Source organism: Haliotis cracherodii, unplaced genomic scaffold (assembly GCF_022045235.1).
Source record: "Haliotis cracherodii isolate W230 unplaced genomic scaffold, xgHalCrac1.p SCAF_11, whole genome shotgun sequence".
Classification (NCBI taxonomy): domain Eukaryota; kingdom Metazoa; phylum Mollusca; class Gastropoda; order Lepetellida; family Haliotidae; genus Haliotis; species Haliotis cracherodii.
The window spans coordinates 1,834,795-1,856,500 of record NW_027266266.1 but is presented as its reverse complement, the minus strand read 5'-3'; the positions used below and the strand labels follow the sequence as shown (position 1 = coordinate 1,856,500).

Sequence of the window (21,706 nt, the reverse complement as noted above, 5' to 3'; positions counted from 1 at the left end):
ACCCCTGCACAGGATCGCGACATTCGACTGTTCCACCTACGTCATCGCAGTGCCACAGCTACGGAGACCAGACCGTAGCCTGGAATCCGACTCATAAGACCAGTTATCGTCCCTGTTTTGCAACAGACCCGTCGACAGCGACGCTTGCGTTGGTGTCATACCTTACAGCATTGGAATTTGAGAAACTGGAGACGAATGTGGTTTAGCGATGAATCACGATTTCTTCTCCACCGGCGAGATGGAAGACAACGTGTTTATCGTCGTCGAAATGAGGGTTTTGCCCCACATTGTGTACGTGAAATCGACAAATTCGGTGGCGGTAGTGACATGGTGTGGGGGACATATCCTACACCAGGAGATCTGACTTGGTTGTGGTTCAGGGAAAGTTGACAGCCAGCAAATCGCTACATGAATCAAATTCTTCAATAATGGACCGCCAGAGGAATCTGTTTCAACACGACAACGCTCCACCGCGCACAGCTCGTGTCACGGTAGACCACCTTCATAATGCCAACATCAACTTCTTGTCCTGGCCGTCGAGATCTCCAGATCTCAACCCAATCAAACATCTCCAGGAAGAACTCGATCGACGTGTACGTCAACGTCAGAACACGCCGCAGACGCTCCCACAACTGGTCAAGCGTTACAAGCAGAATGGCGCAGAATTCGGCAGGACAGAATTCGTACACGTATCCACTCAGTACCGAGGAGATGCAGATCAGTGATTGCTGCCCGGAGCAGTCACACGAGATACTAAGTTCAGCGCAACCTTGTGGCCTTATGTGACATGACAATGAACAGTTTTCAATGCTTTTGTACAACGACACCATGACTATCTAGCTCCAAAATGTCATATTTGTGCCTATGATATTAAATTAAAAATATAAACTTTATTAGGTACAATACATTTACTAAAAATCTACCTGTGCGTTTCTTTTTTTGAAGAGTGTAGGCACAGCAAGCATTCAAGAAGCTTCTCGAACAATGTCGTCTATCCCAGTGTCGGAGCTTGCGGATAACTCTCATGTTACCACACGCCGCTCTCTTTATCTTTTTCTCTCTCTCTCTGAAAGCATTTATGGGAGGGGAAAGCTAGGGTGTTGTACAACTAATACAGGGAAAGCCTTGTGTTGTACAACTAATGGAGGGAGCTCTTGTCCCCAGGCTTTGCACAGAAACAATCCTTCCAAATTCTTTTACTACTTGTTACTTGACTTGTTTTTGACAGACATTTGAGAGAGAATGGATCTGTTTACGTCACATTTATCAATGTGCTCAATCAAACATAAGATAAATCATCAGGAGTGTTAGTTTTACCGTCACACTGATCTCCTTACCGAGTAAAAGTTGGCTGCTAGTTGAAACATGAAGGTCGCACTTACTCTACTGGTTGCCTTGAGTTTTCTTGCAAGTGTGCAGTCTCATGGTGGAGGCAAGAGTCGGGCGGGTGGTAGAGGACCTAAAGAAAATGGAAGAGGACCAGGGGGGTCAGGACCCACAGCAAGGCCAAGTGGACGAGGACCTTCACCAAGAGGACGCCGGCCGGAGGGGAGAGGACCTAAAGCAGGAGGGCGCCGACGGACTGCTGGGGCAGTGAGTACTTTGTCACAGGCGCCAACATACTTGATAGTGGGACACTTGATCTCTGAACACCTTCCGCTCTACAGATTTCACAACCGTCTATGATCTCCCCCCTGTTTACTGTTTGTATTCGCTATTCACTAGGGGCGGCGGGGTAGCCTAGTGGTTAAAGAGTTCGCTCGTCACGCCGAAGACCCGGGTTCGATTCCTCACATGGGTACATTGTGTGAAGCCCATTTCTGGTGTCCCCTCTGTGATATTGCTGGAATATTGCTCAAAGCGGGCGTATATATCCATGTAGTTACCGTTTTGAAAGAAATGTTGATTTTGCAATTAAAATAGTTCTGAGTTAGTTGATGATTGCCAGTTATTAGTTTCCTTGACCCTTCTTCCAGCTTGGGGAGGGTTCCGAGCGTCGACAATGGCGTCGCATAGTGGATGCTGACATCACCGTCAAGGAGTCAGCCAAGTTCAACAGGACCAAGGAGTTCATTACGCTATTTTCGTTCGACAGAAAGCTCAGGAGTTCTAACATCTCAACCGCATTTTCAGCCTACGATTTTCAAAACGTACGTCTTATCATTTATTTCCTCAACTAACCAATACTCCCAACAAACCATTTCCACATGTTCAATTTCTAGACCACCAATTAGTTATACAACTTGCTATTGTTTTGCATTTTACCGAATATATTTTATAGGTCTCTATGAAATAAGATCTGACCCGTGAAGATCCGGGGTAGAATACATGTAGGTCTTCAGCAACCCATGATTGCCGTAAAAGGCGACTATGCTTGTCGTAAGAGGCGATTAACGGGATCGAGTGGTCAGGCTCGCTGACTTAGTTGATGCATGTCATTATATCCCATTTGCGTCGATCGACGCTCATGATATCAATTACTGTATTTTCTGGCCCAGACTCGATTATTTACAGAGTATTGTCTGGAATTACGCAGTAGTTGACGTATGATAAAGTAGACACAACTTCTGTAATTACAGTAATTAAAGAAGTTGTTATCCATAAACTGTGTCTACTTTTGCAACTGGAATATTGGTGTGTACGGTGTTAAACAACATACAAACAAAGAAACAAAAACAACAAAACAAACAAACAAACAAACAAACATGCGCCTCTACGCCTGAACGCAAACAAACAAACATATATACAAACAAACAGTCGCCTCTACGCCTGAACGCGGCACGTGTTTTGTCGTTCCAGGGAATGGCTGCAGTTCGACTCAGGGTAAACAACACCAAGGTCTGTGTGGTGTTCTCCGTCTCCAACTTCAGCGAGGCGGCCGACACTATCTCTGGCAGGAATGTAAGTGTAAATGCAAATGACATGAATGAGAGAAACGTAGCCTCAGCCATAAGTTCTCACTGAGCAGCAAATGCCATCGCTAAAGTGAGTAAGTGAGTATGGTTTAACGCCGCTTTTAGCAATATTCCAGCAAAATCACGGCGGGGGACACCAGAAATGGGCTTCACACATTGTACCCATGATGGGAATCGAACCTGGGCCTTTGGCGTGACGAGCGAACGCTTTAACCACTGGGCTACCTGACCGCCCCTCCATCCAGGAGACCAAGACAATCATCCAGGTGAATCTTTGTAATCCCCGAGGAGATGGCTATGTATTTGATGAAACGTGATGGTCGTGAGATACCATCAACACACAACATAGTTCAGCTATTTTGTCAAAAAGACATGTAGAAGGTCAAATGGTGCGTCCGACCTCAATCAGAAGGTCCGTGGTTCGAATCCCATCACGTGACTCCGAAATGTTATGGTCGCTACATCGGCGCCCAACGTGAGGCTCAGCACGTTCATATTACATTTGAGCAAACTATACTCAACAACAAAAGTTCCTGTGACACCAATATTTTAGTGTATTTTTCAAACAAGTAAAGTTTGTTTTTCAATATTGTACAAAAACGCAACTGCTACGGAAAAGCATGCATTCCATGCAAAAGTTGACTTTTATGCAAGCCCCATACATTTCACTACCCAAGAATGGGTATAAAAACATGTGCGTTAACGGGATTCCATATGCATTGTTTAGCTGACAACCACTCAGAAAAACAACAAAATTACGCATTTATTCAACATTACGAAATGCCACGCCTGTCCGAAAATGAGCGTTTGCGAGCCATTCGTATGCTTGAAGCAGGATCGAGTCAACGTGATGTTGCAAGACAATTTAACGTCCACAGAAACACCATTTGGTGTTTATGGCAACGCTGGCAACAGACGAATGCAGTCAGAGACCATCCTCGGAGTGGCAGGACACGCGTAACCAATAATCGACAAGACAACTGGATTCGAACACACCTACGAAATCGATTCCAGCCAGCAATAGTGATTGCAAGAAGCATCCCTGGCCTTCGACGAATATCTTCACAAACCGTACGTCGTAGCCTCATATGTGCAGGGATTGTCGCCAGAAGACGTCCCATTTTGACAGGAAACCATCGTCAAGCACGTCTACAGTGGTGTAGACAGTGTCTACGCTGGACGCGCCATGCAGTGGGAACAAGTTCTATTCACTGACGAGTCTCGTTTTCACCTCAGCCACAGCGATGGACGGATTCGAGTGTACCGACGTCGAGGTGAACGTTACGTCAATCATTGTGTCATGGAAGAAGATCGGTTCGGGGGCGGCAGCGTTATGGTATGGGGTGGGATTACAGCAAGACAGAGGACCCGTTTGATAGTGGTAGAGGGAAATTTGGACATGGACAGCGCTACCGCGACGAGATCATCGGCCCTGTTGTTCTACCGTTTTTGCGTCGTCATGGCCCAGGCATTACCTTTCAACATGACAACGCCCGGCCACATTTTGCTCGACTTGTTCAGGAATTCTCTTAAACAAAACAACGTGAATGTCATCCCCTGGCCGGCTCGCTCCCCTGATCTCTCACCAATCGAGCACATGTGGGATGAGATGGATCGGCGCCTTCGACGTCAACCAAGTGTTCCACAGATACTCCAGGAACATGCTCCAGCAGATATGGACAGATATCCATCCCACAGGACCCCTGGTCCATTCCATGAGACGAAGATGTGTCGCTTGCATCGTAACCGGAGGTGGACACACACGCTGTTGATTTGTATATTGACATTTTGGCATGTTCATGTTGTTTTTTTATTTTTATGAAATCACGCATTTTCTGAAGTCAGTATGGCAAATTAAACCATTTGAACACTCAGGAGTCTTTTTATTTGTTGCAAACCAAAATTGTCTCAGGTTTGGTAAAAAACATAACTTTGCATTAAATCTTATTCAATGTCACAGGAGCTTTTGTTGTTCAGTATAGTTCCAGTACCCTACTATGCGACCCGGAACTGTTGATGGGGGAGTGTGTAGCAGGGCGTGGAGTCATCCCAAAGATGACACCTTTACCTTGTCAGCTTGCCGACGGGGTTAACACCTTTGGTCACGTGGACAAGGCGTCCGACCTAGTCTCAGAAGGTCTTTGGTTCGAATCCCATCATAGGAATCGGAATTTTTATGGCCGCAACATATTGGCGGGAAGAAATAAAATGCCAGTGTAACTACTGTTTTAAATATATGTGAGGCACTGGCAAACTATGATGTTGAATATGCATATACATAATTACACTTAATAACTGTTCGGTTTTGGGAAGCAAGTACACTGCTTATTATAACACCAACTGAACTGTGTATTGACGAACCTGGAAATATTGTGTAGAGGTGTATGAAAACTATCCTGGAAAGTGTAGTATCGTTATATCAATATATGGTTTGTTTGTTCATTTCCTAGTGGAATGTTTCGAAGATTGGTCGTTGTCTGGAGTCGACGTTTTGTTGTTAACCTGGACAGGGTCATTGTTTGTGTTGGTTGACTCGAGGTTCATCATAAGCTCAGTGGTATTTACGCTATCGTGTTGCTGGATTTTCTTGTCCATGGATCACTTGATGATCTGGTCCAAGGATCACCTAATTATCTGGTCCATGGATAACTTGATTATCTGGGTCGTTTACAGACCAACGTCGCACTGCAGGAGTACTGATGGCCGGCGTCAGGCAACACACACTTACCCTCTTATGTAAATTGTGTGAGTGGTGGGTGCTACCGGTAGGGCAGGATAGCTAACCTTTTTCGCGAACATCTGGTGTCATCATTGATTTTAAGGGATCCATTGATGTAATTTTCACCTATATCTTGCCTTTAACCCCAATGGAATCTGTTTTGGAGACGAGTCATTCTCTGGAGTGGACGTTTTGTATTTAGATGAGTGAGCTCGTAACTACCCCCGATATTGCTGACGAATACAGAATGAAGACAGATGACAGGATGACAGATGCTGAGCTGGTAGCGTTCAATTCCACCTCACCGCCCCTGTACCAGATCTGCCAGGGACGACGCAACGGGCCATATGTTATCATCGACGCCACAACAGTGACACCTGGTGAGAAATAAGATCATATTTGCACTCAAGTTATTGTGTTTTCTGTTTCGGAATTAGTAAGCTTCATCCATTTTGAAACCTTGTGTTCTTGTGAACACGGTAGACGCTGAGCACTGTTGTCAAGTCAGGACAGAAGCGCCAATTATGAACGACCCATGACTATGAAATTCATGAAGACCCATTGTTTTAGAAGGTCTCGGCCAAAGTATTCCCAGTATCCCCATTATTCACCAATATCCCCAGTCTCCCTAGTGTTATCAATAGCCCCATCATTCGAAGTATCCCCAGTATCCCAGTATTCCCACTATTTCCCATCTCCCTAGTATTCCCAGTATCCTAGTATTCCCAGTCTCCCCAGTATTCCCAGTCTCCCCATTATCCCAGTATTCCCAGTCTCCCTAGTATTTCCAGTGTCCCCTGTATTCAGTATTATCAATATCCCCATTATTCCAAGTATCCCCAGTATTCAAGTATTCCCAGTATTTTCTGTCTCCCTAGTATTCCCAGTCTCCCTAGTATTCCCAGTAGCCCCTGTATTCCCAATCTCCCTAGTATTCACAGCCTTCTTAGTATTCTCGTTTTCCCCAATTTCCCATTGCCAGTATTCTCATTTTCCCAAAATATTCCAGTTTTCCCAGTATCCTCAGTATTCCCCAGTATTCTCATTTTCCCCAGTATCAAAGTATAAACAGTATTCCCAGTATTCTCATTTTCCAGTATCCTCAGTATTCCGAGTATTCTCAGTTTGCCCAGTATTCCAGTATTGTCATTTTCCCCAGTATTCCCAGTATTCCGACTATCGCCAGTATTCTCAGTTTCTCCACTATCCACAGTATTCCCAGTATTGCCAATTTTCCCAGCATTCGCAGTATCCAAGCTATCCCACAATTCCCAGTATTCCCAATATCCCACAATTTCCAGTGTCCCAGTAATCCCAGTATCACAGAATTCCCAGTATTTACAGATTTAACTTTCTATGTTTTGCAGGAGAGGACGTAACCAACCTAAACAATGTAACGTTCTTGTCAATCAACGGCAAGGTGACAGTCTACCTCAAGTCTACACTCTCACTGTGATGAAACCAAAATCACCAATATTCATTGTATTCTAGAAACCCACGCTGTTTCTAGTTAACTAATAGCTACTTCCATCGTGACAAAGTAACAGTTCCTAAAATTGTACAGAAATGGACGTGTCATTTGCAGGAACTGCCAAACTGGAGTTATTGTATAATGATGGACATGTATATTTTGAGAAATGAATAAATACTGATGTTCTGACCATTGACTGTGAGGCTGTTCATTGTTCAGTAGACCATGCTCTGACCATTGACTGTGAGGCTGTTCATTGTTCAGTAGACCATGTTCTGACCATTGACTGTGAGGCTGTTCACTGTTAAGTAGACCGTGCTCTTACCATTGACTGTGAGGCTGTTCACTGTTCAGTAGACCGTGCTCTGACCATTGACTCTGAAGTTGTTCACTGTTAAGTAGACCATGTTCTGACCATTGACTGTGAAGTTGTTCTCTGTTAAGTAGACCATGTTCTGACCATTGACTGTGAGGCTGTTCACTGTTCAGTAGACCATGCTCTGACCATTGACTGTGAAGTTGTTCACTGTTAAGTAGACAATGTTCTGACCATTGACTGTGAGGCTGTTCATTGTTCAGCAGACCATGCTCTGACCATTGACTGTGAAGTTGTTCACTGTTTAGTAGACCATGCTCTGACCATTGACTGTGAGGTTGTTCACTGTTCAGTAGATCGTGCTCTGGCTATTGACAGTGAGGTTGTTCACTGTTCAGTAGACCGTGTTCTGACCATTGACAGTGAGGCTGTTCACTGTTCAGAAGACCATGTTCTGACCATTGACTGTGAGGCTGTTCACTGTTCAGTAGACTGGCTCTGACCATTGACTGTGAGGCTGTTCACTGTTCAGTAGACCGTGCTCTGACCATTGACTGTGAGGCTGTTCACTGTTCAGTAGACTATGCTCTGTCCATTGACTGTGAGGCTGTTCACTGTTAAGTAGACCGTGCTCAGATCATTGACTGTGAGGCTGTTCACTGTTCAGTAGACCATGTTCTGACCATTGACTGTGAGGCTGTTCATTGTTCAGTAGACCATGCTCTGACCATTGACTGTGAGGCTGTTCACTGTTCAGTAGACCGTGCTCTGACCATTGACTGTGAGGCTGTTCATTGTTCAGTAGACCGTGCTCTGACCATTGACTGTGAGGCTGTTCATTGTTCAGTAGACCATGCTCTGACCATTGACTGTGAGGCTGTTCACTGTTCAGTAGACCATGCTCTGACCATTGACTGTGAGGCTGTTCACTGTTCAGTAGACCGTGCTCAGACCATTGACTGTGAGGCTGTTCACTGTTCAGTAGACCGTACTCAGACCATTGACTGTGAGGCTGTTCACTGTTAAGTAGACCATGTTCTGACCATTGACTGTGAGGCTGTTCATTGTTCAGTAGACCGTGCTCTGACCATTGACTGTGAGGCTGTTCACTGTTCAGTAGACCGTGCTCTTACCATTGACTGTGAGGCTGTTCATTGTTCAGTAGACCATGCTCTGACCATTGACTGTGAGGCTGTTCACTGTTAAGTAGACCGTGCTCAGACCATTGACTGTGAGGCTGTTCACTGTTAAGTAGACCATGTTCTGACCATTGACTGTGAGGCTGTTCATTGTTCAGTAGACCATGTTCTGACCATTGACTGTGAGGCTGTTCATTGTTAAGTAGACCGTGCTCTGACCATTGACTGTGAGGTTGTTCACTGTTGAGTAGACCATGCTCTGACCATTGACTGTGAGGCTGTTCACTGTTCAGTAGACCGTGCTCTGACCATTGACTGTGAGGCTGTTCACTGTTCAGTAGACCATGCTCAGACCATTGACTGTGAGACTGTTCATTGTTCAGTAGACCATGCTCTGACCATTGACTGTGAGGCTGTTCACTGTTCAGTAGACCATGTTCTGACCATTGACTGTGAGGCTGTTCACTGTCCAGTAGACCGTGCTCTGACCATTGACTGTGAGGCTGTTCACTGTTCAGTAGACCATGCTCTGACCATTGACTGTGAGGCTGTTCATTGTTCAGTAGACCATGCTCTGACCATTGACTGTGAGGCTGTTCATTGTTCAGTAGACCATGCTCTGACCATTGACTGTGCGGCTGTTCATTGTTCAGTAGACCATGTTCTGACCATTGACTGTGAGGTTGTTCACTGTTCAGTAGATCGTGCTCTTACCATTGACTGTGAGGCTGTTCACTGTTGAGTAGACCGTGTTCTGACCATTGACTGTGAGGCTGTTCACTGTTCAGTAGACCATGCTCTGACCATTGACAGTGAGGCTGTTCATTGTTTAGTAGACCATGCTCAGAAGACTCTGGCCTTGGTTTGCAGAGGTTTTTAGTTAATTTGCTTAGCAGCTGCCTTAATTAGAGATTTTGTTCCAAGTTCCAAGTTCCAAGTTTGCCATTTCACTTATACAGTAAATGGTGTAATGAAAACATTGATTACCGCTCTTGGGAGCAGCTTTCAGTTATTGAAGTTTGCATCAGACTCGACGACATCCTGTTTTGGCCACCAGGCGACAGTTAACGCCAGGAGTGAACGAAGGATGTTCTATACTTAAAACTGTATCAGGGCTCAATGTGGATAATTGAGCCAGTTTGAGAATACTTCCGGGCTTGTGAGGCAGGTTGCGTCTCACGCAAGTTCATTATGGTTGTTGGATGAAATGATTAATCAGGATCGAGTATCTACAGTGTGTGACCTTGCATATTTTGTGTCTGCGTATGGTTGTCCAAATAAGGACATTCAGCCAGCGACAGAATACATCAGATTATTACACCTCCATACAAATGATACTGTAATAATTTTGTGTAAGGATTTGCTAATTGTACACAAATATCAATATTATCAAAATATTTATATTTTTTTCACGCAGAGACATATGTGTGTATATATCACACTGTACATCTTCCCGAGGCAAGAGAGTTAACTGACTTTAAAAGTCCAATTTCCACCCTTGCCGAACTAGGCTGGAATTCCTGGGCTCGATCGGAGCACCATCAGTGGCTATTACGAGTATTGTTCTTTCTACGCCTGATCGATAATCAAGATCTATATTGTGATCAAACGAGTCTTACATCGCGAAGTGCATCAAATCACGTGAGTACCTTGATTAAAAACATGAAAAGATATAGAAAATATCTGTTGACAACTAGTTAGCGGTGCACATGCTTTGCAAATCCTGCAGTCGACTAAACTCTGCATGACACTTTACGAACCGGATTTCGATTTCGGTGCCCGCCTTTGATTGGACTATGCATAGACTCGTTAGTCCAGCCAAAAAGTAACGCCATAATACCAGCCTAGTTCGGCAAGGGTGGAAACTGGACTTTTTATAGTCAGTTAACTCTCTTGCCTCGGGAAGATGCACACTGTAATATGTTATTTGAGACACTGAACGTCCAACACATCAGACTTCGGTTCAGAGATGAACATAATTAAAACAGTTTTCACCCTAATATGCCGCGTGTCTGTTGTGCGAATTGAAGTCCAACTAGCTACAGGTGGTCGCGATCACAGTCCAGCTATCACCATGACGTAGTGTGTCAGGGTATACAACTGCCCAACATCTCTCCCTTAACATATTTAGAAAGGTAGAAATCAATAGTCCAAGTGTATTGGCACAGTGATACGGGGGGTGTTTGTTATGTTTGTTTGTTGTAAAACACCGCACTCATCCATATTCCTGCTATATGATGGCGGTCTGTAAATCATTGAATCTGGACCAGACAATCCAGTGATTGACATCAAGAGCATCGATCCACGCAATTGGGATACGATGACATGCATCAACCAAGGCAGCGAGCCTGACCACCCGATCCCGTTAGTCGCCTCTTACGACAAGCATGGGTTGAATTGAAACAATTCTAACCCGGAGTCTTCACGGGAAGATACGAGCAATGAGTAAGTTGACCATTATTCCATTATTGCAGTTACATCACAGTGTGTCAGCTTTATGTGGGAGGAAAGCCCGACGTGATGCAGGTTTCAGACGTTTACAACTTTGGTGAAACCCACGAGCACGGGTATGGTGCTGACAAACCTAGAAACATAATCGGAACGAATCGGGATTCGGACCCATAATCATAGCTTTCTGGCGTGCCCATCGGACGCAACTCTACAAAGCGAATTGCAGCGACCACCGGGCCCCCAACACCCGGACACGATCCACATGTCTGTCCTACACAGGCGGCACACTGCACTCTCACATTACTAGGCCCATTACTGACGTGACATGAAGGTTTTAGGATGATTTAGTCGTTTCACTTATACCAAGGAGACATCCTTAAATATCTATTCTTGACAAGGCGAGCACAAAATCAAAGGTCTTGTCTGCTGTCTTGTCTGGAAAAGCCCCGCCTAGTATCCCGTGAAGAATCAGACTGACGATGATGGATGCTCTAGAAATACCAAATGGATTTGCCCCGTGGGAAACTACTCAACGATCACAAAGCGACAGATGTACATGAGTTAGCAAGTCACGCCCATATATAGAGGTTATCACGCGATTGTGTTTGGGGATGGTAAATATCCTGCATTAGGAATAAACATTGTATTTAGCGAGCCTTGGTGTTTATTCCTAGGATATTTACCATCCCCAAATACACAAACGTGATAACCTCTTTATCATATAATGTCATTCTTTAATTCTGTGCTTCAAAATCGCTTTCCATCTCTCATAAACATTACCCAAACATTGCGAGTTTTCCTGGAATGCGCGCATTAATATGTATTACGTCACTGGGTAAGTGATGTGTCAATCTGACAGTGACAGTGGCCAATATAGTTCCAGCTGAAATCTGTTTCTTATACAGTGGCGAAGCAACATATACGCAAAACAAGCTGTTTTTATTTGCCTTTCGCGGCAATCCATCGGTCTGTCCTCTAGAGTAACTGCCCTTTGTCAAAGGGAAGCTACTCTAAACCTAGTCTACGAGACGTCACGGCCACGGTCAGACGTTTTTGACAGTCAGTCTGTCCTGTCATAACGTTAAGAAGTGTAGTCAGATGTACACACAGCGACAAAACGAAACAAGGTAACAATTCAAACATATTTCGGCCAAATCCAACTATTTTAAATTGTTGAAAAGGTTTCAAGCCGCAGAGGTCTACAAGCACAGATATGGCTACTGATCCCGCTTGGCTAGGCCTCGTGCCCTCACAAAATTGTTTCTCCAAAGTTGCCAAAACTTATAAAATGCCTTCGCTCCGTCACAGTTAGACACTGATCTTCAGTATATTAGACTGTTCTTTTGATAACGATAGCAGTGATCTCTGTAGTTTATCCAGATTCCCGATGGTCAGTTCTGACTCGATCGCCGAATGACGAGGGCGACTCCATGTTTGTTTATAAACACCGAAAGTAGCCCCTACTTTGATATTTGCATCTCTATCAGCATATGACCCCAAAGGACATCGTTTTTATCCGTTGGCTTTATCCTGCCGAGAAACCTACCCATTATATGATAAATTCATATATGTGTAACCGAATTAGTGCGGGGAGTTGAACAAGCTTCCCATTCGTGACCAACTCGTATCATTCGGGACAAACCGAATAGCGACTCGTACCCCTCACGTTGCCATTTTTGCGACTGGGTTCCGTCTAAGCGCAAACGGGCAAAGGAAAAGGATTGTCAACTCATTGCGTAATGATTCACGTATATTTTTCCGGTGTATCATATATATTACAGATGCTATTGAAACACATCGAAACTTACAGTATCATACAGTTTGATTGAACAAATGTAACTGTTTCTTGGGTATATTTTTAAATGCAAGACATATGCTCAAAAAAAATATTCCTGAGGGATTCTTTGACCCAAGTACTTAAAGTCGTACGTGCATGCTGATTGGTTTGTCGTTATTCTCATCAATAGGGGAACGAGTCTCCTTGAAGGTTACGGAAAAGGGCGAGTGGTGACGAATGCAAGAAGCTACGACGTCGTATTCGTGTTTTAGACGTTCCTGTAGAGATCTGGTATAATTCAACTTTGACCTAGACTTTCCAGGATCGATATCAATTCCGAATGCTAGGCCGGCTGGCAACGAAGATGTCTCCCAAACATACACAAGAATGGAGATAGTGATGTTGTCTCATGGCGTGTACAGTTAAAAGCTTGGACTAATGGAACTACATGTGCTTTTCTTGCTGTCTGGATTCCAAGTACCGAGCATGTGGCAAAGAGTGCGATTAAACCGTTCACAGATCCCGTTGGTAAGGGGTGGTACGTGACTTGTCATTTTTTAACATTTGGAAACTTTGACTTGGTCTGCATGAATCCAACAAATGTATTGAAAACAGCTTCAGCTATGGTCTTTGCCGTCATATTCTTAGTTGGATATGCCTGGGGCTATGATTTCTGAATGTTTGCTAATGGAGTACGGCTTCTGCAAAGGGAGTTCAACGTCCTTGGTCATTCCTGGCCAGTAGAACTTATCCCGTAAGAGGGAAATGGTATTTTTGTCATGTAGATAATGCAGAGCTGCTACACGACATCTAGACGGAAGACATCAATACTCTGTATAGCACTCGTCTCTTCAGCCTGAAATGATTCTTTGGCAATGCCATCATCTCTTTGTCTCCAATGAAGCGAGACCGATCTGGTCTAGTCCTGTTTGTGAGATGTTGAATGATTTCAACTAGGGCAGAGTCCTTGGCTTCATATTTCCCCCAGTCCCTTGCGTTCATATCACATCTGTCCTCTGTCTCCTCTGTCTCCTTCTATAGAAGATGAGAGACACAAACTCTCCACTAAGATGGTCGTATGAATGCCTCAACAAATGGCACTAACAGAGTCGGTAGGAATCTGTCTCCTCTGTCTCCTACTATAGAAGATGAGAGACACAAACTCTCCAGTAAGCTGGTCGTATGAATGCCTAAACAAATGGCCCTAACAGAGTCGGTAGGAATCTGTCCTCTGTCTCCTACTATGGAAGCTGAGAGACACAAACTCTCCACTAAGATGGTCGTATGAATGCCTCAACAAATGGCCCTAACAGAGTCGGTAGGAATCTGTCCTCTGTCTCCTACTATGGAAGCTGAGAGACACAAACTCTCCACTAAGATGGTCGTATGAAGGCCTCAACAAATGGCACTAACAGAGTCGGTAGGAATCTGTCCTCTGTCTCCTACTATGGAAGCTGAGAGACACAAACTCTCCACTAAGATGGTCGTATGAATGCCTCAACAAATGGCCCTAACAGAGTCGGTAGGAATCTGTCCTCTGTCTCCTACTATGGAAGCTGAGAGACACAAACTCTCCACTAAGATGGTCGTATGAAGGCCTCAACAAATGGCACTAACAGAGTCGGTAGGAATCTGTCCTCTGTCTCCTACTATGGAAGCTGAGAGACACAAACTCTCCACTAAGATGGTCGTATGAATGCCTCAACAAATGGCACTAACAGAGTCGGTAGGAATCTGTCCTCTGTCTCCTACTATAGAAGCTGAGAGACACAAACTCTCCACTAAGATGGTCGTATGAATGCCTCAACAAATGGCCCTAACAGAGTCGGTAGGAATCTGTCCTCTGTCTCCTACTATAGAAGCTGAGAGACACAAACTCTCCACTAAGATGGTCGTATGAAGGCCTCAACAAATGGCACTAACAGAGTCGGTAGGAATCTGTCCTCTGTCTCCTACTATGGAAGCTGAGAGACACAAACTCTCCACTAAGATGGTCGTATGAATGCCTCAACAAATGGCCCTAACAGAGTCGGTAGGAATCTGTCCTCTGTCTCCTACTATAGAAGCTGAGAGACACAAACTCTCCACTAAGATGGTCGTATGAAGGCCTCAACAAATGGCACTAACAGAGTCGGTAGGAATCTGTCCTCTGTCTCCTACTATGGAAGCTGAGAGACACAAACTCTCCACTAAGATGGTCGTATGAATGCCTCAACAAATGGCACTAACAGAGTCGGTAGGAATCTGTCCTCTGTCTCCTACTATAGAAGCTGAGAGACACAAACTCTCCACTAAGATGGTCGTATGAATGCCTCAACAAATGGCACTAACAGAGTCGGTAGGAATCTGTCCTCTGTCTCCTACTATAGAAGCTGAGAGACACAAACTCTCCACTAAGCTGGTCGTATGAATGCCTCAACAAATGGCCCTAACAGAGTCGGTAGGAACCTGCTCCATATGTTCCATTCCACTCAGGTAAACGAAACTGCGTCCGTATTGTCTGAACCTGGTCAAAACCTTATGTTCAAGTTGTAACTTGCAAGGGCTGCAAGCCATCTAAACGAGCAGTAGTCAGGACATAGGTGAGAGGATAGTTATCTGCCACTACTTCAAAGTGATGTCCGTACAGGCAGTCGTTGAATTTCTGAGACTGACCATTTGAGACTCAGAAACTCAAGTTTATGTGCTAAATAATTTCTTTCAGATGGAGTTAACTCTGGCTTGTATATTCAATGACACGCTGATGGTCCTCTCATGGTTGATATAAAACATCACCTAAACCCTGTGTGTTAGCATCAGTGTGAGATTCAAAAGGCTTTGAATAATCGACATAACCAAGCACAGGGGGTGTAGTAAGTCTTGTCTTCAGGGCCCGGAAAGCATCCTCTTGGGCAGGTCCCCAATTCATATCAACATTCTTAGTTTGTTGACGTGACTTCTTGGACCCAGTCTTCGGCATTAGCTCTGACAAATGTCTTGCAATCTTTAAGAAGTCTTTGACAAACTTTCTGTAATGGTCAGCAAATCCTAAGAAGCGTGTGACATCCTCTGGAGTAGTTGGTGTTGGCTAGTTTTTTTATTTATTCTACTTTCTCTGGGTTGGCCTCAATACCATCCTCTGAGACAATACACCCAACATATCGAACTTTGCGCTTAAGAAACTTGTACCTCTTCAAACAATTCGCCTCAAAGACACTTCGGCAGTTATCAAACAATTTGCCTCAAAGACACTTCGGTAGCTATCAAACAATTTGCCTCAAAGACACTTCGGTTGTTATCAAACAATTTGCCTCAAAAAGACACTTCGGTTATTATCAAACAATTTGCCTCAAAGACACTTCGGCAGTTATCAAACAATTTACCTAAAAGACACTGTGACCGGCTAGCACACTGTAATGACCAGCTAGGAGACTGTAATGACCGACTAGCACACTGTAATGACTGGCCGGCAAACTGTAATGACCGGCTAGCACACTGTAATGACCGACTTGCACACTGTAATGACCGACTAGCACACTGTAGTGACCGACAAGCACACTGTAATGACCGGCTACCACACTGTAATGACTGGCCGGCACACTGTAATGACCGACTAGCACACTGTAATGACCGACTTGCACACTGTAATGACCGACTAGCACACTGTAGTGACTGACAAGCACACTGTAATGACCGGCTACCACACTGTAATGACTGGCTAGCACACTGTAATGAATGGCTAGCACACTGTAATGACCGACTAGCACACTGTAGTGACCGGCTAGCACACTGTAATGACCGGCTAGCACACTGTAATGACCGACTAGCACACTGTAATGGCCGGCTAGCACACTGTAATGACCGACTTGCACACTGTAATGACCGACTAGCACACTGTAGTGACCGACAAGCACACTGTAATGACCGGCTACCACACTGTAATGACTGGCTAGCACACTGTAATGACCGACTAGCACACTGTAGTGACCGGCTAGCACACTGTAATGACCGGCTAGCACACTGTAGTGACTCTCTAGCACACTGTAGTGACCGGCTAGCACACTGTAGTGACCGGCAAGCACACTGTAATGACTGGCTGGCACACTGTAATGACTGGCTAGCACACTGTAATGACCGACTAGCACACTGTAATGACCGATTAGCACACTGTAGTGACCGGCTAGCACACCGTAATGACTGACTGTCACGCTGTAATGACTGGCTAGCACACTGTAATGACCGACTAGCACACAGAAATGACCGGTTAGCACACTGTAATGACCGGCTAGCACACTGTAATGTCCAGCTAGCACACTGTAATGACTGACTGGCACACTGTAATGACTGGCTAGCGCACTGTAATGACCGACTAGCACACTGTAATGACTGACTAGCACACTCTAATGAACGACTAGCACACTGTAATGACCGACTAGCACATTGTAATGACCGGCTAACACACTGTAATGCCTGGCTAGCACACTGTAATGAACGGCGAGCACACTGTAATGACTGGCTAGCACACTGTAATGACCGACTAGCACACTGTAATGACTGGCTGGCACACTTTAATGACCGGCTAGCACACTGTAATGTAATGATGTGGGCATTCCGTAGCACGTGCATTATTGATTGACAGATATGGCGTACCAGATTGGTGACATTTATCGTTTCTCTTTCATAAGATCGGGAAGAGATAAACCTTTTTTTTCCATGCACTATATCATTCATATTTTCCAACTTCAGTGTTAACGCTTCAGAATGTACTGAATTTCAACATAGGTCCATTTAGATACTCGCATTGCATCCTGCTATAAATAAGTATACGGTACGTTTCCCTGAACGTTGGAACTCAAGTCCAATTCCCGGATTCACAACCGAAGAATTCTTGTGTGATTACCGAGATCATTTCTGATGTGGAAAGCAATGACACGAAAGGTTTTGTTCTTCGTTATAACGGTATTGTCAATTATTGTTTGGCTAACTTATTCGATCCTCCAAACTCGTTCAAACTCCTTTGGTTTTCTGAAACCAAACTTACCAGCTCTAAAGAAGATTTATCCCAATGACAACGTTGACGCGTTTAACACTGGCGTCGTATCATCTGCACACTTTTCACGCACAGACTTAATCCATAGTTTCAACGTTAGTGGAAACGGAAGTGACGTCATTGTCTTTGTGCGAATCCAGAAAACCGGAAGTACGACGTTTGTGTTACATATGGTGCATGACCTCGATATTCCACCGTGGTGTCAATGTGAGGGTAGAACTAAAGTTAAGTGTGGGTGTTATCAACAGTGGAAATCGAATGTTTTGTTCACGGGAGAGCGGAAGGACCATCCCCACATAGGCCATGCCGATTGGACTGTCCTGCACGCCTGGGTCAAAGACGCAATGAAAAAACGGTATGGTCGGAAAGTCAAACAAAGGTACGATGTTATTTCTACGTCACTGATTAAACCATAAACATTCTTTTAATTTGACCCTTTTCTACATGGGTACAAATGTATGAAACCCTTCTCTGGTGTCTCTGAAATTGCTGGATGATCGCTAATAGCGGCGTAAAACCACACTCACTAACTTTGTTCTAAATCCTTTTCTAATTGGTTTCATTTTCCGAACAAAAAATCATAATTGCACTAAACGCACCTCCAAGGCTCCAAAATCACGAATGGCGTTGTTGGTTGTCAGGATTGATTACATTAAAAACTTCGGGGTTACAAATCGATTCGGAAACCGAAAACGAATTCAGCATTATGAATTTGTTTTAAATTTGTTCGGTCGGTGATGAAAATCTAGGCCCAATCATTCTTCAGTACTCAACACATGAAACAGACGAAGTCTCTCACTTTCTGAAATTTGACAGTTTCATGTTAACAGTTTCACGTAAAAGATATTGTTGCTGCTTAAAATGTCATAAGCAGTTTTTATTGAATTAATTCATCTTCTCCCCTTCTAGAATACAACAACAACAACAACAACAACAACAACAACAACAATACTACTACTTTTGCATCAAAATGTAAATATGAAATGAAGATTTGTAATGAATTTAATGAGACTGTCCAACACATTGTCAGTGGGTGCCAAGCTTTGGCACACACACAGTATCTTAAGCCACATGATTGAGTGGCTCGATCATTTTATTACCGTCGTCGCAATGCTTGTGGTTTTGACACAGAGGTCCATCCATGGTACGACCCAGAATATGTAGAGGGTGAAAATGATAAATAGAAAATTCTTTGGAATAGGCCCGTACACAGCCTCAGACGTATCCAGGCCAACAAACCTGATCTTGTCCATTCTAATAAATCCAATGAAATCATTTATATTATTTAATTTTCGGTCCCTTTTGACACTAATGTGATTGACAAGATTCAGGAAAGACATGGCAAATATGCGGACCTCGCTTTCGAAATGCCACGCTTGTATCCAAAGTACCAAGTTGTCCGACTCCTCATTGTTCTCGGTGCCCTAGGTTTAGTACCTCCCAATCTGTTGACTGACATTTGGAGAGTACCCGGATGTGCTACCATGAATACAACCCCTCTGACAATCTGGGTAATGCAAAAGGCTGCAGTGTTGGTGAGTCCGAAAAGCTCTGGGTGGGTTTGACCAGGCAGCGCGTCCTGGAAGAAGTCCAATTCGCCGTATGGGCTGCGTGTAGAGGGGGCAAGGGCCCTGAGCTGATGATGAGGTTCACCAGCCCGATTGTGGAATGATCATCCAAACCCTCTTTGCTGCATTTTTATATTCAAATATGTATACCAAAATAAAATTGTAAAAAATAGTATCATAATTATTGTTATTTTTTTCTAGTATTTCCGACAGTAGTTTAGTTGATTCCAATGCTGTGGCTCTGATGCACGGGGTGGGCGTTGTCCAAACTGTTTCAACTTCGTGATGATTTGACGACTGTGACAAATGTAAAACTTTTTATTCTCTTATCACGACGCGAGCTGCCGGTTTTTTAAAATTTTAAGTAGCTTGTTCAGAAGGTTTTGATTGATACCATGCACAAGGCTGATGCAGTGTTCCATTGTTGAAGGAATTTAGAATTCGGTTCATATATTTGACAAAATATTAAGCCCCACAACACAGATGCATTAACACTGGCATCGCTCTCCGCTGGCATCGATATATGGCCAATACTATACTTGGAAAACAATTAACCTTTTGGGACAATTAACACACGGGTTCAGCTCAATTTCATGGTAATTTACTATTTTCTATGTTTCAGGCACCTGTATGTTACCATGGTGAGGGACCCACTGCCGCGTTACATCAGCGAATGGAAACACGTTTCAAGGGGTGCCACTTGGTCTACAACCCCCTTTCTATGCAACGGCCGTTCCCCGACCAAGGAGGAGCAACCCCCGTGTTTCGATGTTGATTGGAAGAACGTTACCCTGCATGAGTTCATGGAATGTCAATCAAATCTAGCTGTGAACAGACAGACCCGGATGCTGGCCAACCTGAGCATTGTTGACTGCTACAACACTTCCGCTTCCGGTTGGACTTTCGACGAGAGACAGTACCTCATGCTGGCAAGCGCTAAAGAAAATCTGAAGAATATGGCTTTCTTTGGTTTAACCGAATATCAAGAACTGTCACAAATTCTTTTCGAGAATACCTTTAATTTAACATTTACTACCAAATTTAAAACTAAACATTTAAAGTATACATCATCCGCATACGATCTAACTGAGAGCGACCAGAACAGAATCATTCACATCAACAGATTTGATGTAATTCTTTATCAATATGCAAAAGATATATTTTTTCAAAGATTGAAATACCTTGCCTCGGATAATAAACAGTCACATCTGAGGCGTCTAATGAGGAAACTTAATATCTAACCATGTTCCCGCTTTCAGTTAGAGAACAATTTCCAGATACTAACGGCACTCACAACTTCCTAATAACGAATACATGTACACCTCTGTACGCCTGTAACCTAAACTGTCGTCTCTACCTATACACCTGTAGTCTTAAAACTTCCTCATGATGAATATATATTTAATAAAACAAATATTTTGACTGGAACCTTCAGCCTTCACCCGCAGCCTGAACACCCCCCTCTACCAGTACACTGTAACCTTCATGTCGGCCCTACGTATACAATTAGACACCTGCAGCCTGAACACCCGTCTCTACCAGTACACTGTAACCTTCATATCGGCCCTAGGTATACATTAAGACACCTGCCGCCTGAACACCCGTCTCTACCAGTACACTGTAACCTTCATATCGACCCTACGTATACATTAAGACACCTGCCGCCTGAACACCCGTCTCTACCAGTACACTGTAACCTTCATATCGGCCCTACGTATACATTAAGACACTTGCAGCCTGAACACCCGTCTCTACCAGTACACTGTAACCTTCATGTCGGCCCTACGTATACATTAAGACACTTGCAGCCTGAACACCCGTCTCTACCAGTACACTGTAACCTTCATATCGACCCTACGTATACATTAAGACACTTGCAGCCTGAACACCCGTCTCTACCAGTACACTGTAACCTTCATGTCGGCCCTACGTATACATTAAGACACTTGCAGCCTGAACACCCTTCTCTACCAGTACACTGTAACCTTCATATCGGCCCTACGTATACCTCCATACACCTGTAGCCTGAACACCCGTCTCTACCAGTACACTGTAACCTTCATGTCGGCCCTACGTATACATTAAGACACTTGCAGCCTGAACACCCGTCTCTACCAGTACACTGTAACCTTCATATCGGCCCTACGTATACATTAAGACACTTGCAGCCTGGACACTCGTCTCTACCAGTAAACTGTAACCTTCATGTCGGCCCTATGTATACATTAAGACACCTGTAGCCTGAACACTCGTCTCTACCAGTACACTGTAACCTTCACATCGGCCCTATGTATACCTCCATACACCTGTAGCCTGAACAC

General features: G+C 44.2%; 3 protein-coding genes across 3 annotated transcripts; 2 read left to right on the top strand and 1 right to left on the bottom strand.

Annotated features, from left to right (window-relative positions):
• Positions 1–1,365: 1,365 nt before the first annotated feature.
• LOC139455212 (uncharacterized) lies at positions 1,366–7,090 on the top strand. Its single transcript, XM_071236758.1, has 5 exons — positions 1,366–1,593; positions 1,977–2,150; positions 2,800–2,901; positions 5,837–6,014; positions 7,002–7,090. The coding sequence occupies exons 1-5, from the start codon at positions 1,366–1,368 to the stop codon at positions 7,088–7,090; spliced, it is 771 nt and encodes a 256-aa protein (XP_071092859.1).
• Positions 7,091–16,079: 8,989 nt separating this feature from the next.
• Positions 16,080–17,393, bottom strand: LOC139456015 (SUMO-interacting motif-containing protein 1-like). Its single transcript, XM_071237533.1, has one exon. The coding sequence runs from the start codon at positions 17,391–17,393 to the stop codon at positions 16,080–16,082; it is 1,314 nt and encodes a 437-aa protein (XP_071093634.1).
• A 241-nt stretch (positions 17,394–17,634) lies between these two features.
• LOC139455211 (heparan-sulfate 6-O-sulfotransferase 3-B-like) lies at positions 17,635–20,742 on the top strand. Its single transcript, XM_071236757.1, has 2 exons — positions 17,635–18,196; positions 20,008–20,742. The coding sequence occupies exons 1-2, from the start codon at positions 17,682–17,684 to the stop codon at positions 20,624–20,626; spliced, it is 1,134 nt and encodes a 377-aa protein (XP_071092858.1). The 5' UTR covers positions 17,635–17,681; the 3' UTR covers positions 20,627–20,742.
• The last annotated feature ends 964 nt before the right edge of the window (positions 20,743–21,706 follow it).

Excerpts from the sequence above, each read along its gene's own strand:
- LOC139455212 (XM_071236758.1), top strand. The coding sequence starts at position 1,366 with ATGAAGGTCGCACTTACTCTACTGGTTGCCTTGAGTTTTCTTGCAAGT. Across the intron at positions 1,594-1,976 it reads GCCGACGGACTGCTGGGGCA|CTTGGGGAGGGTTCCGAGCG; the intron begins GTGAGTACTTTG and ends CCCTTCTTCCAG. Across the intron at positions 6,015-7,001 it reads CGCCACAACAGTGACACCTG|GAGAGGACGTAACCAACCTA; the intron begins GTGAGAAATAAG and ends TATGTTTTGCAG.
- LOC139456015 (XM_071237533.1), bottom strand. The coding sequence starts at position 17,393 with ATGCACGTGCTACGGAATGCCCACATCATTACATTACAGTGTGCTAGC.
- LOC139455211 (XM_071236757.1), top strand. The coding sequence starts at position 17,682 with ATGTGGAAAGCAATGACACGAAAGGTTTTGTTCTTCGTTATAACGGTA. Across the intron at positions 18,197-20,007 it reads GGTCGGAAAGTCAAACAAAG|GCACCTGTATGTTACCATGG; the intron begins GTACGATGTTAT and ends TCTATGTTTCAG.